Below are 16,764 nucleotides of genomic sequence, written 5' to 3' on the forward strand. Positions count from 1 at the left end.
CTCCAACAAATGAAAATGACCTTTCTGCAGATTCATCAATATTTATTGACTTCTTATGTGAGGTTTACATTGCATAGACAAGCTTATATGGCAGAAGCTACTAAATGTAATATATGTGTCTGAGTATTTAATAACACATTGATCACTGAAGCACATTGTGTGAAGATCCAGATGATTATTATCTAGAAGTTATGGACTTGGCCAACAACCAAAATATAATCAATAGTTCCTCGCTAACAGACAAAGTACCAAATGTTGAAAAGTCAAGTATTGAAATCAACATACAGAACACATTAGTTAGAAAATGATTATTCTCATACATAGGTAGCAAACTATTAAATAGTAAAACATAATACATACTATATATATACGCAAATATATGTGCAACATACATAATATTTTAGCTTTATCAAAGGGATCATACATATCTTGACATTTTTTTAAATAAGTGTCTAATGCACATATTAATATGTTAAGTACAGTATATACACATATCAGTCAAAGCTATATACAGTCATTTGGGAGGTCTGGGGTTGATAAGAGGCGCTGAGGTCTCAGGCAATCTGTCCCAGGCGTTTCTTGATGAAGTGGGACACCAGGATCTGAGGTCTCTGCTGGTACTCCACCAGAACATCATGAGGAGATGTGATTTGGTCTCCGTCAAAGCGGTTCAGCAATGCTACACAGATCACAGCAGCTGTGGGGTAAAATAAGAGATAAACAGTCATTCTGTGTTTCAAATTTCTTTGTTCTTCATGATGGAAGTCAGTTGATCATTACTACAACTTTTATCTTTAAAGATCGATATCTAAGTGACTAATAAGTGGACATTTACTCATTAAAATGTATCTCTAATCGTATATCAGTAGGTTGCAAAACATTGATGAGCTGCAGCTCTATGGGAAATATTCCATGTTATGTAACAAAAAATACCTTTGAGACCACAAACACGGCACATAGCTGCAAAGACGGTGGACTCCATTTCGATATTTCTCACTCCGGCCTCATAGGCTTTCCTCAGATACTCCAGTTTTTCTTCATGAGAGAAGGAGCACAGAGCCCCGTCAAGTCGGCCCTGGCCTAGAGAGACATAGCAAAGGAATTTTCACTACTTGACCTATGGATGCAGTGCTTAAGTTCTCACCTGTACTGTAGGCGAATAAATACAAACTGTGATATCAAACAACCTGTGCATGAAATGTGATTTATACCTTCATAGAAATCATGGGTGCACATGGTGTTTCCGATCACTGTCGGTAAGTTTTCAAGCTCGGAGGAGTACTGCAGAAGCTCATTGGACACCCCTTCATCCAGCTCAGTGCTCCGGGTGATCACTTTACCCAGAACCACCTGCTCAAACTGGGGCCTGAAGGCGTAGTCCACTGCTTTTTCTGTGATTACCACCGTCCCTGGAGCCAGACCTTGAGAACATGGCAGATAAAAATTTAAAAAAATATTCATTCAGTCACTTTCTTTTTTGATATTCATTTTTTGTTTACATTTAGCATCAAACAAAAAATATTTAGAAGATGTTTATACAGATGTTTGTTTCTTGTTCATGTTTGTCCCAAATCTCAAAATAGTAATTTTCAAAAGAACTCACACACATGAAACTGAAAACTACTTAAAATACAGGAATAATCTTTTCCCTACAATATAATTATTGGTTGGTGAAAATAAAGCTTCTTACCAACTCCACCAGATGTTCCCAGGCGAAACAGAACCACATCACGGCATTGGGCATGGTGCAGCAGTTTGATGAGCTCATGCAGCATGATGGAGATTGAGGGGACACCCATGCCATGCTGAGATAGAAAAAAAGAGCAGGATGCAAATTATTCTTAAACAAGTGAAAGGACCAATCCTATCAGCAGTAATGTAATATTTGAAGTATATAAGGACTGTGCATATGATTGTTCTGTGCAAACTAGTTATGAAATACTTACACTTATAGAAAGCACTGGGCCCACTTTGTACATGCAGTAGCGATCAGTCCCCTCACAGATATCTCCGATTTCATCTGGGTTTCCAGGCAGTTCCAACTCCTGGTGGATAAACTGGGCAAAGGCCTTCATTCGATTTGCACTGCCACCAACACACACAAACTAAAGGAAACAGAGAGATAGAGAAAGAGAGGACTATTACATTCTGTTTTCTAGCTTTTGTATGAGTTGTTAAGAATAAATGTGTCTCCTTAATCTGGCTTTTGATTCACAAACCTTAATATCTCCAAACATTTCTGGGAGGTTGTGAGTCTTGGTGCTCAAGCTGAAGTGGTAGAGAATATCCTCCTCCATGGTATCCAGGTAGGGGTTTTTCACTTGGACTTGTTCTCTAAGAGCAATTTAGTGCAGCAATTAAAACACGAACAGAAGGCTGAGGTAAGCCCTACATGTGTACTAACTATACATGCTCAAGATGATGATGATTGAAGAAAAAGGCTTTTAAGAAGAGCAAGAATCAAAAACAATGCATTTAAAACTTGAAAATACTTACTTGATATACTCCTTGTGATCATTCCCCATACAGTTCAGTAGAATTGGTGCCATGATTCCAGGAGACGAAGCAAAATGAAGTTTTAAACTCTGTTCTTGTGTAAATCCTCCGAAAACTAATTTGCAGCTGTTTTTTGAATAGGAGTTATGTCTCGCTGCAGAGTTTATATAGTGGTGACCTGTGACCTTGCTACTGATTGGTTCAACAGAGAGGAGTAGTCTTCCCTCTGACAAAAACATTTACCAGCCTAAATAAACAAGAAGCAAGATCAATTATATAGAAAATGATTGTCCCAGTTCCAAAGTGTCATTGCACCTTCAGAAAGCAAACTCTATCAGCTGTGACCAAATGAACTGGTGTGATGTAAGCCGTCTACATGTTTATGTTCCATAGCATGAGCCGCAGTGTGTTCAGAGCACGTAATATGAAGACAGTGATCGCCTGACATATTATGAAATACAGCTTTTTCAAAGAACAGAGATAACGTCTAACACTGGCATGTAACACATTAGCAAACAAACAGAGCCACTGTAATGTACAACCAAGAGAAATGCTCATCAATATGCATGAGTACTGCAAAAATCAACCACATCAAATTATGTTTTTTAATCATTTCCTTAAAGAGCGACATTCTATTGTGTCCCTCAAAATGAGGCATCATTTGTATATTTGCTTACTGTATTACGTAACAAACTATTTACATTTAAATCTCAGTCTGTGAGAGCAAATGGTACAAAAGTGGAAAGCAAAAAAGATGAATGATTAAGATAAATGTTGAAAAAGTTAAATTTATTTGAATTATCAAACAATAACCTGCTTTTTACAACGTTGCAGACACAGCAAAAAACTTAACACAGGACTTAACTTGCACCTTCCTTACTTAACAAATGCAGTAAACGTGGCACAACTAACAGGCACAATCAACTAAAGGTCCTGGTTATAATTCAATGAAGCAGTTTCACACTTGAGAACACATCTGGAATGCTACTAAGTAACTAAACTAAGTAACATTCAATGTGGCTCAGCATGACGGGGTAAAAATAAATTGTTGTCGGAGAAGAAGATGGCAGCTAATCCTGTTGGAGACATTTCATTTGATGCGTCCTTGTCCCACACACTGGCAGTCCTCTAATCTGTTGACATAGAAAACATAATCACCATCACTACATTTATTAATAATATATACTAATGAAAGTCAAGATTTTCATTCATACACGGTATTATCAAGAGGCATCATACATTTTTAATGGCTGAAACCTCACAATGTCACACCTCAAATTTTGTGACTGTCATTCTCTCATCTACTTTCATTTATGAAGTCACATAAAATCAATGCACTGCTCAACAGCTTGGCTTCATTCACTTTTATTATACCAGACGTGGATTTCCAAAGCATAATGGGAAAGCAGTAAAATAAAAGATTTATTGAATTACCTGTAGGATTGTAACTCATGAGTGCAATAAGAAACAGTGAGCCACTTACTTGACACCAAAGTGTTGGCTGTTGGTTTGTTGTCATCTACATAACCAAAGCTCAACAGTTTAGACATGTCGACAGGAGCCGGTCTCTTGTCATACATTCTGTGAGCACAAGAACATGACAGAAACTGTTTATTGGGGATCAAATTATGCTGCTTTTGTAGTTACAAATGTAATACAGTGTTTTGTCATCACCATGTATTGCCTCTACAGCAGACACAGTTTAAGCACTGAAGGTGAACTCTATCCTACCAACACTGTATACTGAGACAAAATGTGGCAACTCATTGGCAAAACATTCAACCAACAAAGAGCAGAGAAAAAACAACCGCAGTTTACATTTGTCAGTTTTCCTCCAATTACAGTTTTTCTTCAAACAAAGCAATACTTATTTTCACTCAGCCAGTCCCACTTGTTTTGGGATGTTCTAGACTCTCTGTTCTGTTGGCTCTCACAGTCAATATCTTGCAGCAAGACATCAACTGTAAACAAGATGATTTGTTCTGGCAACAGGTGGAATAATTTCAACCGTTCTGCCATTTGTTTTATTTGTTTTGACAAATACAATTTTAGCATAACTTTATTTTTTGCAGTGAATGCTTTGCGTACTCACAATATCACAACATCAGTATCATAACAATACATTGTCCATGATCATAGTTTTTATGTTGCTGTATAAGAAGTTATTTTGAGTTTTTGACAAGTCATTGACATTTCCCTAAGCTACAGGGAACACGCAGCACAGACCAGCTGTGAGCCAAAGCAAACACTCAGGTGAACATCTAGAGGCCATTACTCTGTGTGCTGTTCTGTTCGACCCCAGCACTGACTGCCCATGAGCATTTCTGCTAAGTCATGCAGAAATATGGTCTATTTCACTGAAATACACTAATGTTTAAATGTTGTTTCAGATTTACTATTACTGAAATATTAACTAAATATCATATTGTTTAAACCCAAACAATTTGACAAAACACCTGCAACACCAAACATCACATGAATAGACTACATAAGTCCTGTTCTAATAACATTTATATCCATATTTAACCACTATTTAACTAACTATTGCAATACCTATAGTTTAGATTTAGTTGGTTTTGTATTGATATAACCGCGTTGTAGTTGTTTAACTTGAATGTCTTTAAGTTTGCTAAATAGGTATCTGAAGCTAAATATGTATCTGGGCTGGGCACTTCTGGCACGTTAATAAAAAGAAAAAGAAAAAAAATGACCATGTTTTCCTTTCACTAGCTTACTTTCAATTAAACCATGGACATAGATGTGAGCTATATAATAAGATCATTGGCCTGTGAATATATTATATTTTATGCTCTCTTGCTGAGAGTTGGCAGAAAGGCAGCGCTCTAAGATACAAGCCAATATGATACAAAACAACAGCGCCATCTTGTGACCACAGCAACTTACGTCCTCTTGAATTTGCTGGCCTCATGAAGTTCAAAGGATGACTGTAAATTCTCCATCTGGTTGTTATGAACATTGTTGTTCTGCAGAACATCAAACAAAGTTATAGGGTGTGGCGGTTATTTTGTGAATATTAATAAAAAACAGGGTATTTTTTTAAATCTCTTTTTTCATAGAATTTGGCAGAATGCTGACAGTTAATCATTGAGAAACATAGACTGCTATCACAAAGTAGGTCTGCCAGAACAGGTAACAAATGACTGTAGTGTGTAAAACTACAATAAATTAATACTGTGGTGACTCATGTGGCTACATTACTTTCTAAATTACTTTGGCAATTCTCTGTTTACCTTCTCTTCGCCATTGCAGCCATCATCCCTCTCCCATGTTGACATATTGTCATTCCCAAAAGGAGGTTTCATGTGTTGAAACGCTCCAGGGTCTTTCTTATCTTCGCTGGTAATTAGGCTGATGGAAAAACACAATAGAGAGATATGAAATGTATCCATCACCTACTGATAACTGGAATAGATAATGAAGACAATTAAGGGAAATCTATCTTTTATAATAGCTGATTATAACTGTTTATTTTATTCCACAGGACTTTGAAAGCTTGTTACAGGTCTTAAAACAACAGTCATGTGAATGCTGAAAGAGGTTTTCCTTGTTGTAATCATTCCTCCTGTCCATACCTGTTCCATACTGGCTGTTAAAAGATCCCCTTCAAATGTGCTTTCAATGTAGGTGATGGGGGCCAAAATCCACAGTGTGTCCACACAGCCATTTTGTGCATAAATGCGTTAAAAGTTTATCTGAAGCTTACATGAGGCTTCAGCAGTCTTTGTTAGTCATATCAAGTGGATATCTGTCAGATTTACAGCCTTATTAGCATAATTTTCCCTTTTTGTATTTCTCTGTTGAGCTGCAGTGGAAGTATTAAAGAGGGACTTTGGCACTAAAAACAGTAATGCTGAAAGGCATCTACTTGATTTGACTAATTTGTACTTGCCATCACTTACATTGTAAGTGCATCATGAAGGGAACTTACTAATGGTCAGTATGAACTGTAGGAATGGTTAGCAAGAAAAATGTGTTTCAATGGTCATTTAGGGACCTTTTTAAAGATAGACTTAAAAAATTGTGAAGTCATTGTGTGAAGTCAAGTAGCAGTACTGGCAGTGGTAGGATATTAGCAGTACAAGGAGTGAGTGGTGATACAGCAACAGTTTTGTTAGTAATGGTGGAAGTATTTTAAACATAAACTGTGGCCACTACTCAGTGCACATCAACAGTTACAGTACCTCGGTATGGTGCGGTCTTCTGGTGTGGGGCAGAACCAGTTTGGAGGTTTGTATGAACTACGTTGAGAGGCAAGTGACTCCTCGTGCCACAGGAGTCCTGTTGAACAAGGATGAATACGAAAAGACAAAAATAAATGCAGGCAAAGGGCATAATCCAGCCAGATGGATATGTAGGTACAAAGCAGCAGGATGGTTTTACCCTTGTGTCCTCCTTGTTTTGCAAGCTTGACATAGTCAGAGTCACTGTCTAGGACTCCTCCCCTTCTCCCACGGGCCTTCTCCTCACCAACCGCGTTGACAACTGGGGACAGTCCTGGGATCTGGGAGATCTGGCCATTTATGCCATGGTACCCTGCTTTCAGACCTGTAAAGTTAAAACACAGACACACACACAACGTGAAGAGAAAGGGAAAACATCGCATTTCTTCTGACTGCTTCATACACCTCTAACATAACATTTGACCAAAGTAGCAGCATCTTCCCAGCAGAAGAGTCTCCCTGCGGACGACACAGGATACACAGGCTGTAACCAGAGAGAACAAACTAAACTACTATGAGCGGTTGTACTTGCCAGACTTTGATGGTTGGAGATCGTTACTCATGAGAAATGCGGAATTTCTAGTAGAAATGGAAACAAAACCCAGCACAATGTCAACTTCTCTTTAACCTTGTACGGAGGAGCATTGTGATATGCGGTTACTTCATGAACGTTAACGGTCACGTTAGCTTAGCCAGTTGGTTGCCGTCAGTTTGTCTATCAAGCCTTAAGTTTAGCTCAACGAGTGGTTAGGCGACGACGCTAAATAGTCTCTAGAAAAAGTTAAAAACACACTGAAACTACACAAATATTCTTATTTCACTACATCAATTGGTATCTTACTTACTCTGAAAACATTTTGGACGCGGAGAAAAACTGCTGTGTGTGAAACGTTGACTCTGTTTGGAACTTGGGACCTTGTTGTCATGGAAACGGACATTAAGGTGACGGCGTGGTTAACGGCTGCTCTCTGACAGTGTGGAGGTTATTTAAAGGGTCCTAACAGATATCACAGGTCAACAGTTTGATTAATACAGAAGTTATGTATTTTTAACACAAAGTAGAAATTGAAAATGTACCTACAATAAATGAATGCGTGCAGTTGTGTGTAAAACAGATTTTTGTTGTTAATGCGATGAATATAATTGCTGGGTATTCACAAATGTAGTTTTTCAAATAAATCAATCTATCTGTCTACTCTACTCTACTCTACTCTACTCTACTCTACTCTACTCTAGCCCACTGACTTTTCTTAAGGATACTTTTGCCTTTCCCCCCTGTTCATTATTAAGATATTCTCTCAAACACCTTATTTCAAATTTCTGTACGTTGTTGGCAGTGTTGAGTAATGGTTAAATTATCATTGATGCATTAAACACGCAGAAAAGATGGATATCGAGGTCTTTGTGAAGGAAAGGATTATTACTGTGAAATAGACTTTTGCCTTTATGTGTACACTGAATCCCTTTATTGCTATTTGAAAAGATATTCAGTAGTTTTATTAAAAAATAATCTTATTTCTTTATAACAGTAGCCTATAATCTCCATAAGTATTTTTGACAGTGACTTACTGCTTAATTATGTGGCTGCTATTAACCTATATGCTGTCTGAAAATTGGTCTATTAAGCTAAATTGGGTTTTTTTTTTCACCCATACTGAATTAGCTTTCTGAATAATCTGCAGTTAAAATGAATGAAACAATGTCTCAAGCGTTTAAGAAATAACATGTACTAGCTAATAAAAGTGTGCAAGGGAAAGGAAAGTAAACATTTCTCATATATATAGCAATATATTTGACAGTAAAGGCATTTTTCAGTTTACCGATCATGTTTGTTAGTGAACATCATTTTTATTGTCTGAAACATACCGAAATAGTTGAAGCCCCACAACTTTAATATTGAGTCAGGAACATGCATAGCCCAAATTAAATAGAAATGTTTCTTTAATTACGTGTCAAGCTACTCAGAGAGAATAAGTCTGTGACAGGAAATGTACACTTTTGCCTCAGCATAAAAGCATAGTGTATCTCAGGAGAACATTTCATTTCACTCTTTATTTAACACTGCAGTATAACCACTCTGTGGGTTCAGAGTGTTCATACAAAACATGCAGTTTTCTTATAACATATGATGCATTGTTAACTACATAGCAGGGTTGGATTACCAACTAGACAAAGGAGGCAACTGCCCAAAGACCTGAAAACTGCAGGCTATAGTGTGTTAGATGTTTTGCCCCCCTAATCTCATTGAAAATGTGTTTGGGAATATACACCACTGAAGCACAATATCATCTGACATGAAAAGGGTCTTAAAGGCAATCCTGTCCCTGTGTTAAAATCTAGTTTTAATACCTCAATTTGATCAGTTTTGTGCTTGTATACTTTTTTTGTGTTTAATGAAATTACCAAGCTGCACACATAGGCCAAGGCAAGCCATTAGTGCTTCCATTCTTAGTGGCAAGAGGAAAAATGCTTAACTACACTGGCAATACTACACTGTGGCAATACTACACTGTAAATAAAAAATAGGTTCTCCATATATGTATAGTGTGTGCGTGTGTGTGTGTGTGTGTGTGTGTGTGTGTGTGTGTGTGCGTGTGTGTGTGTGTGTGTGAGAGAGAGAGAGAGAGAGAGAGAGAGAGACAGAGAGAGAGAGAGAGAGAGAGAGAGAGAGAGAGAGAGAGAGAGAGCAATGTAAAAATATGTCTATTGGAGAAAGAGACAGGGCATATCTTGACATCAAGATACCCAACATGTATCAGCATGCCACAACCTGAAGAACAGTGAATGACCCTGACTCCCGCACGCACGCACACATACGCACACGCACACACACACACACACACACACACAAACACACACAAACATATGCATAGGTATACTGCAGCCTGCAGTCACTGGCCACTTCATTAGGTACACCTGTGCAATCTAATTCAATCCAACAACAGCTCTGCCATAAATTCTACTTAAAAAAAAAACTTTATACATTTTCAGTTTTTGTTAACATTGTCAAAAAGTGATACTTCTACATTATATGTTTATTACTGAAGTCATAGCCTACTGAGTGGTGATGGCGTACTGAGGTGCATTATTGAAGGGTGTTCCTAATATTTTGCCCCCTTCATGTATAGTAAAGGAGTGGACACCATGTAACACCATTCAATATAATGCACCCTAGCACATCACCATCACCCACTGACCTCAATAATAAACATACAGTAGAATTATCACTTTCTTGACAATGTCAACAAAAGCCGAGACCATATAAGCTTCATAAATGTAGAGTTTATAGCAGAGTTGTTGTATTGGATTGCAGTAGTTTGCACTTATGTACCTAATAAAGGGGCGGTGACTGTATTTTTAATAAATATATATAACTATTAATGTTGACAGTGTGATCCATATAACTATTACTGTGCTTGTGATGGAGTATCGTTTTATATTTTTTATATATTTTATATGAATTCTTCTTCCACACCTGTGAATATTATCAACCTGAAAGACAGACAACACTTATTCTGAAATGTCTAACCGGAAGCTCGTGTGTTTATCCTGTCGTGTGTGCGGATTAATTGCAGTGAGTTGATAGTAACTTCCTCCTCCAATCCTGGCTGTGTGCCTCCGTGCCGCCGCCGTAGTGCGAGTTGTGAAGTCCAGACAGTGCTAATGTGTAAAGAAGGACAGCGTTACAACATGTACCCTCGTTGTCTGTCACTCCCGAACAAGAAAACCGAGTGAAGTCCTCACTTTTTTTCCTCTCTTCTTTTTCTTTCACCGAGGAAAAACGACGGACGATCATGTTGGCGTCTTGTAGTCGGCTCCGCGGCTCAGACTTTGGAAAACAAATCGGGTATTGTCGGTGAAATCTCGGGAGATGGCAGAGTAGTTCGACTCGAGCCAGTTTGACGAGCCCTTATAAAAAGCACTTTGAAAAATTACCCGCACGGTAAGTTGAATCCTGTTTTGTGATAAAGTACTAGAAACCCTGGCCTGTAATTTTACCCTCAGTGTTGTATTCTTACATACCTTTTCGTGTACGTGGTGAGAAGTTTGCTGATGTGCTCGTCAGACCAAATCTTGTCTCTCTCTGTTATCCTTAGGAAAATCTTGACCTGTTTAAAGCACATATATTTATTTATCCTCCTTATTTAGGTTAGACTGTGTGAATGAATGCCTGTATATGATTTGCGTAGGGGAGACTATGATTTTATGACATGATCTTTTCTTTTCTTTTCCTTCTTTTGTTGTTGTTGATGATTGTTGATAAATGGTGATGAGCTACAGGCCAAGTGACTGAGTAGACTATAAAGAAAGTAAAAAAAGAAAAGTCTCCATTTCAACACTGCGACTTTTCAGTGGTTGTAATTTGAATTTTTCAGCAATCGCATCAAGCTCATAGCCTCGCAACTAGTTGTGACTTCTAAGTTTATTGTGATGCAAACAGTCTTTGGGAGGGTCTGCCTTGCTTGATCGTGTGTCTCATCATCCCATGCTGAGACACTTTTAACATCACAATCCTGCAGTTTTAGAGGAGAAGTGGGGGGGGGTCAAAATACTTTGAGTGATCTGGAGTTCAATTTGGAGCTAGTTTGCAATGAAGAAGCACTCAAATATTGTCATTGTATTACCTATATACATCATGTAAAAGTATTTGTTGACATACCCCCTCCCCTCTCCTCAGACCAAACAGGAAATGGAAAGAGATAAGATTGCAGGAAATCAAACATAAAGGAGAGTAGATCTGCTGATGAGAGGGTGCAAACTTCATTAGAAAGGTGTTAATGCTGGCTGAAAACATTCAGGGATAATTGTGCCGATTTAAAAAAAAAAAAGATGTGTGAATGGGAATGTCTCACGCCGGAGTGTTCTTCTCCGAATCCGCTCAGACAATGTGCCACCCCCTCCGAAATAAATCACATTCCCACGTACTAATCAAGTTTTTTTCCCCCTCACTAGTTGCCCAAACGTCTGGGGAAAGCTGGATTTTGAATTTGCTTTGGTAGCCTGTGTGAATGAGAAGAGCTCAGCCGGGCTCCTTTTTTAATTTAGCAAATAATGAACAGTGTGACACACTTAAAGCATTCAGCTGATACTCTGCAGATGTATACGTATGACACTCTGGCGGTCTAACATATGCAGTAATGTGGAACAAGAGACCGTTTAATCAACATGAATTAGCTGCTCAAAATGAATCTGGATACTAATGACCCCCACCAGGTGAAGCTGTAATACATGGATTGTATTGTATTGGAAAGGTAGAGATAGAGAGCTCTTCTTTCCTTTTAGCAGGCGTATTATGGGATGGAAAGAAATTGACAGTGTATGAGTCGATGAATTAACAGAGCAGTCTGTGACAGGATTAGAGGGGCTGTTTGTTAGCGGCAGTTTGTGGCTGTGTGTTCATGTGGTTGGTCGACAATCTGGAGAATGTAACCCCATAGCTGACCAATCACTGAGGTCTGGCCTCTTTGTGGGCGCCCAGCGTTCTCAGTGACTTGCATCATGGAGTCTGGCTGATAGTGGTCAGATAATGGGACGTCACACAGTCTGGCCTGAGATATGGTTCAGTTCCAGGGGATCTTTGAGGATCCTGTTCTGCTCAGCCGAGGCAACGGCCCGATTGTTGTCACCGGCCCTGCTATTGTGATTAGCCCTCTCATTTCTTGGTCTACAACAATGTTATTGTATGCTTTTGGGGCAGTGTCATTGTTTCAAACAGCCTATCTGTGATAATGCAGTCTACAGGCAGTTAGGAGGTTATCTGTCTCAATGCATCTCAGACAATAGGAGTCGTTTGGGGGGACGTTGAAAAGCACAGATGCAGTGGATGAGAACATTATCTTCATGAGTTTGCTTCCAAATGTGTGTGTTTTTAAGAGGATTATAATCAGGATGTTTGAATATGTGTTAGCTGTTAGCTGATTATAAGTCATTTATGAAGGAAAATGCTCATTCCAGTGTCTTCAGTGTTGATGATTTATGGCTTTTCTCTGTTTCACAAAATGAATAATATCTTTGCAATTCACTTCAGTAGAATAATGAGAGTAATTGATAATAGAAATAATCATTATCCCTATTTTAGGATATATATATATATATAAGTGATATAATACTAAACAATTAGAAACAGACCTTTTCATAGTAAGCTGAAAGTTTGGACTGTTACACAGGTCCTCATTCAAGTTTTTTCCTTTCTACATTATGACTCTCAAATCATTTTTCTGCAGACATCTTGGCCTCTACATCAGAACACTGTCGTAGCCGTCCCTGTCTGAAAGCTATAAAGTGTATAATTTTCCCACAGAGGTCTGAGCACTTCAGAAAGCATGAGGCGAAGGGGGGGGGGGGGGGGTATTGGGGTTGCTGATAGACTTCGATAGCAATCATTTCTTCATGCACAGTAATTTGGCTGTCAGAAGCAGCTGGCAGTTTGGGTTGGAACAATATGCAAGTGGAGGGAGAGGGAAGCGCTAGCTCAAAAAAAAAAAAAAAAAAAACCAGAGCGAGTGCTGGGGGTTGGGTGGTGTGTATGTGTATGTGTGTGGAATCAGGTTACACAGTCTGTCATTAACGAGAGAACTGCAGTTATGAGACCAAGATAGACTGCTTCAAGTCTGAGCAAGAGTCTGAGGCTTGTCGCTCTTCCATGTAGGTGGCTCTCAAGTTAGGGAAGAAAGGGAGGGAGGAGATATGTGTGCAGTGTGTTTGAGACACAGTATATGAGGGTGTGTGTATGTATGCGGGTGGGAGGTGTCCACTAAAGGATAGAAAGGGGGAAGGACTTGGCTTAAAGTCTAGCATCAGAGTAACAACCTTTATGTGCATCTGTCAGCTATCTTGCCGCAGATTTTGGCCGTGTGTGTGTGTGTGTGTGTGTGTGTGTGTGTGTGTGTGTGTGTGTGTGTGTGTGTGTGTGTGTGTGTACACGTACATCTGTGTGTGTATATGCTGACTTACTAGAAAGTTTGACTAGCAACAGACCTGGCATCAGATGAGGCAGCAGGCTGCAGAGGAACACCGCATGTGGGTTGAATTTGCTTCTGCTCTATGCTCATGTCCAATTTTATAGAAAGGGGCCCTCTGTCTGCAGTGATATTTTTAGTCAAAAAATCCTTGAGCCTTTTAATAATTATCTGCCTCATGTAGCCCAAACATATCACGATGAGGAGAGCTGTCTGGGACTTGCGGGCACTGCAGTCTCAGCAGGACACGGGAAGTTGGAGGGGAAAAGAGAATGAGATAAAAGACTGTCTGTGTATCTGCCAGATTTTAGTCTTGTGTTGTTTGCAGTTTGTGAGCTTGCTCTCCTTCTGGTGGCTCTAGTCTGCACAGACTTATTGATCTCTCTTATTCTGTGTTCAAATGTGGATGAAGACCAGTGGAGACAGAGAGAAGGGAGATGAGACACTACTGTCTGCACAGATGCACACACACACACACACACACACGCACAGAAGCACACAGATCTGCAGTGCTTGTGGCTCCTCTCGTCTCTTCTCTCCACACTAACCCCAGACAGCACTGGAGACAGTCTGCAATACACATTGTATGAGCTCTTCAATCGCTTCAGTGCTCTTGTCTTATTGCTCAGCTGTTAGGGGGGAAAGTTATGGCTGCTGCTTCTCTCTCGCTCTGATTTCATTCCCAGTCTCAGGAATGGGCTCTTATTTGGCATGGGCACTCTGTCTACAAATTGCAAATAATTTATGTTTCATCTCATGGGTCGCAAGGTTGTAAACTGAAGTAGTTCTGTTATGATGGTCGTACTTTGGAGTTACAGTGATGGGGCTTAGACTTAATCCAGTCCATTTCCCACTTTGAGCCAAATGAGGTATTTATAATGTTTCAGTCATTCAGTGGTTTTGACATGCAAGTCCACTGGACAATATATATATACATATATATAGCTGGATCTATGCATCCTTTATATGTTAGTAAATCAAAGTGGAAATAGTCATATCAGGTTCTAGGTACTAGGTGGCATTTTCCCTATTTTCTGTTATTTCTACACACCAAACAATCATTGATTAGTTGAAGCTTTTGGTGGATTTTGAACTGTTACCCAGCCCTCATGCATGGGCTCTTTACGTCATAATTTCCCATTACTGACTCAATCATCAAAAACTGTTCACTGCTGGTCCTTAAAGTCCAGGAAACTCTGGGCCATAAACAGTCCATCGGCAGCAGGATGTAACGGCTCAGGTCCTCTACTGAGGATAGTGCTGTATACACATTTATTATTTTGTTGCAAGCTGTTTGCTGAGTGATTATCATCATGGTGGTGAATGGTGTGGTTGATGTTTATGGGTCACAGACAGAGGCTAACATGTTAGCACTCCTGTAGCTCAGTGGGAACAGCATCAATCAAGACGAAATGTTACCTGAGCACACACAGTTCTTTGGACAGTTACTTGATTTACTTGTTTCACAAGGAGAAAAATATGTTAAAAGGTTGCGCTCCAATACAAATCAAGGTGTCCTTTAGAGAGAAGTATTGCCCCAGGGCGGTGAACTTTGTGAGATGGTCTTTTGGAGGGTAACTGTTTGTGCATTCCTCTGTCGGCAAACATTGCTGAGGGCCATAAAGACAGTGTTTGAGTTGGCTGTTTCAAATGTTTTGATGGCTGTGTGAAAATGAATGTCTAATTGCTATGGTGACCATTGCGTAGAACACTTGTTAACAGTGTCTTCCTCACAATGCTGTAAAACCTTGTAAGTTGTGTCTCACGGACTTTGTCTCACCAACACAAAGCCGTAATAAAGCCTTGCGGGAACCACCAAACTGTTATACTTTGTAGAGATACTTGCTCAAGTTTAGCTTCTTTTGCATGGGTGATGCTGTCTTATGCTTATGTTGAACTTTGTGTATTGTTGAGAAGTTATTCTTTGTCTCTCTTGGGTTTTCAGTCTTGTCTGCAAACCAATCAAATTTATCACAAAATGTTATTAGAAACGAAAGTGTAATAAACATTCTTGTCGTTTTCATTTTTTTTAGTGTGTGGCAGTGTGTGTCAGGGTGGTGCAGAGGTGGAAGATAGGGTGGGATTACATCAGGAAGAAAAGGCAACTATTGTCTCTGATTACATTTGATCTAGGCCAAATACACTGTTTGTGTGAGTGTGTGCACATTCTGGGTTGCACTGTATCCAAGGAACAAAAAGGTGCTCTGCTGTTGCCTGCTGCAATGAATGTGTGAGTGAGAATTGGGCATTAGCAAAAGGGGCATTTGCATTTGATTACATTCCTTACATTGTGAAAGGCTGCATTCACACCAAATCCGGCAATGCAGGAAAAACAGCAGTCGTCCCGTTCCTTTGAATGGGTGCAGTGCTTTAAGGCTGCCGGAGTGGGGACTGCATGGGGTTCAGGAAAAAAAAAATGCTGTGACCGTCTGGCAAGAAAGTTGGAATAGGGGTGCAATGGATCATAAAACTCAAGGTTTGGATTGTGACACAGACTGTAATACACTTAGGGCCTGATTTACTAAGATCCCAAATAAAGGGTACTTAATTGGGTGCACGGTGCAATAGATTGCGGGTTTCGTTTCTGTGCGTTTTGCGGGTGATCTACGAAGAATAACTGCATAAATGAAAACAGCATGTATGTAAATGAGGGTTTTGTGAGTCTTAATGGAGAGTTTGGACGAGCAGAAAGCTGCAAGCGCAAAGTGAAATTTGATCAGGATCTAGTGGAAGAGGTTAACAAATATATTGAGTTATAACAAAAACAAACATTACCAGAAAAAACGACATATGGGAGATTATTTGTGCCAAAGTCAATGTTGTTCGTAAAACCAAAAATATTCCACTCCAAAAATATTAACACAGGTGGATAAACTCCATCCTGTGCGTATTCTGTCATTGTGCGTCCGTCTCCTCCTCTGCACAGTAACAGCAATCACTTAATACCTGCCCTTCAAAGGTATTATTTATAGACAGAGTTTCTGTCAGTAAAATTATCTTCATGTTTGGTAAATCACAATACGTGTGCTAAATAACATATTTGAATTTTCTCCCCCCTGTATTTTGCA

The 16,764-nt window shown here is 39.3% G+C and overlaps 3 protein-coding genes across 3 annotated transcripts in view; 1 reads left to right on the top strand and 2 right to left on the bottom strand.

The window, feature by feature from the left end:
- Positions 1–21: 21 nt before the first annotated feature.
- upp2 (uridine phosphorylase 2) lies at positions 22–2,649 on the bottom strand. Its single transcript, XM_053328341.1, has 7 exons — positions 2,497–2,649; positions 2,220–2,334; positions 1,947–2,105; positions 1,691–1,805; positions 1,212–1,421; positions 934–1,080; positions 22–697 (listed from the first exon to the last, which is right to left on the bottom strand). The coding sequence occupies exons 1-7, from the start codon at positions 2,547–2,549 to the stop codon at positions 555–557; spliced, it is 942 nt and encodes a 313-aa protein (XP_053184316.1). The 5' UTR covers positions 2,550–2,649; the 3' UTR covers positions 22–554.
- A 655-nt stretch (positions 2,650–3,304) lies between these two features.
- Positions 3,305–7,634, bottom strand: c11h7orf57 (chromosome 11 C7orf57 homolog). Its single transcript, XM_053328342.1, has 8 exons — positions 7,583–7,634; positions 7,270–7,316; positions 6,898–7,062; positions 6,699–6,795; positions 5,748–5,865; positions 5,401–5,480; positions 3,980–4,077; positions 3,305–3,629 (listed from the first exon to the last, which is right to left on the bottom strand). The coding sequence occupies exons 1-8, from the start codon at positions 7,591–7,593 to the stop codon at positions 3,625–3,627; spliced, it is 621 nt and encodes a 206-aa protein (XP_053184317.1). The 5' UTR covers positions 7,594–7,634; the 3' UTR covers positions 3,305–3,624.
- A 2,781-nt stretch (positions 7,635–10,415) lies between these two features.
- LOC128367835 (activin receptor type-1-like) overlaps positions 10,416–16,764 on the top strand; it is a 28,109-nt gene continuing 21,760 nt past the window's right edge. The window contains exon 1 of the mRNA XM_053328491.1: positions 10,416–10,680. The gene's annotated coding sequence lies outside the window, so the exon portion shown is untranslated. The remainder of the gene's footprint in view (positions 10,681–16,764) is intronic.

The sequence above is a fragment of the Scomber japonicus genome, chromosome 11, assembly GCF_027409825.1.
Source record: "Scomber japonicus isolate fScoJap1 chromosome 11, fScoJap1.pri, whole genome shotgun sequence".
Taxonomy (NCBI): domain Eukaryota; kingdom Metazoa; phylum Chordata; class Actinopteri; order Scombriformes; family Scombridae; genus Scomber; species Scomber japonicus.

Coding starts and splice junctions, on each gene's coding strand:
- c11h7orf57 (XM_053328342.1), bottom strand. Junction 7,063..7,269: donor TCTCCAACCATCAAAGTCTG/GCAAGTACAACC, acceptor TTAACTTTACAG/GTCTGAAAGCAGGGTACCAT. Junction 6,796..6,897: donor AAAACAAGGAGGACACAAGG/GTAAAACCATCC, acceptor CTTGTTCAACAG/GACTCCTGTGGCACGAGGAG.
- upp2 (XM_053328341.1), bottom strand. CDS start 2,549: ATGGCACCAATTCTACTGAACTGTATGGGGAATGATCACAAGGAGTAT. Junction 2,106..2,219: donor AAATGTTTGGAGATATTAAG/GTTTGTGAATCA, acceptor TGTTTCCTTTAG/TTTGTGTGTGTTGGTGGCAG. Junction 1,422..1,690: donor GGGAACATCTGGTGGAGTTG/GTAAGAAGCTTT, acceptor CATGTTCTCAAG/GTCTGGCTCCAGGGACGGTG.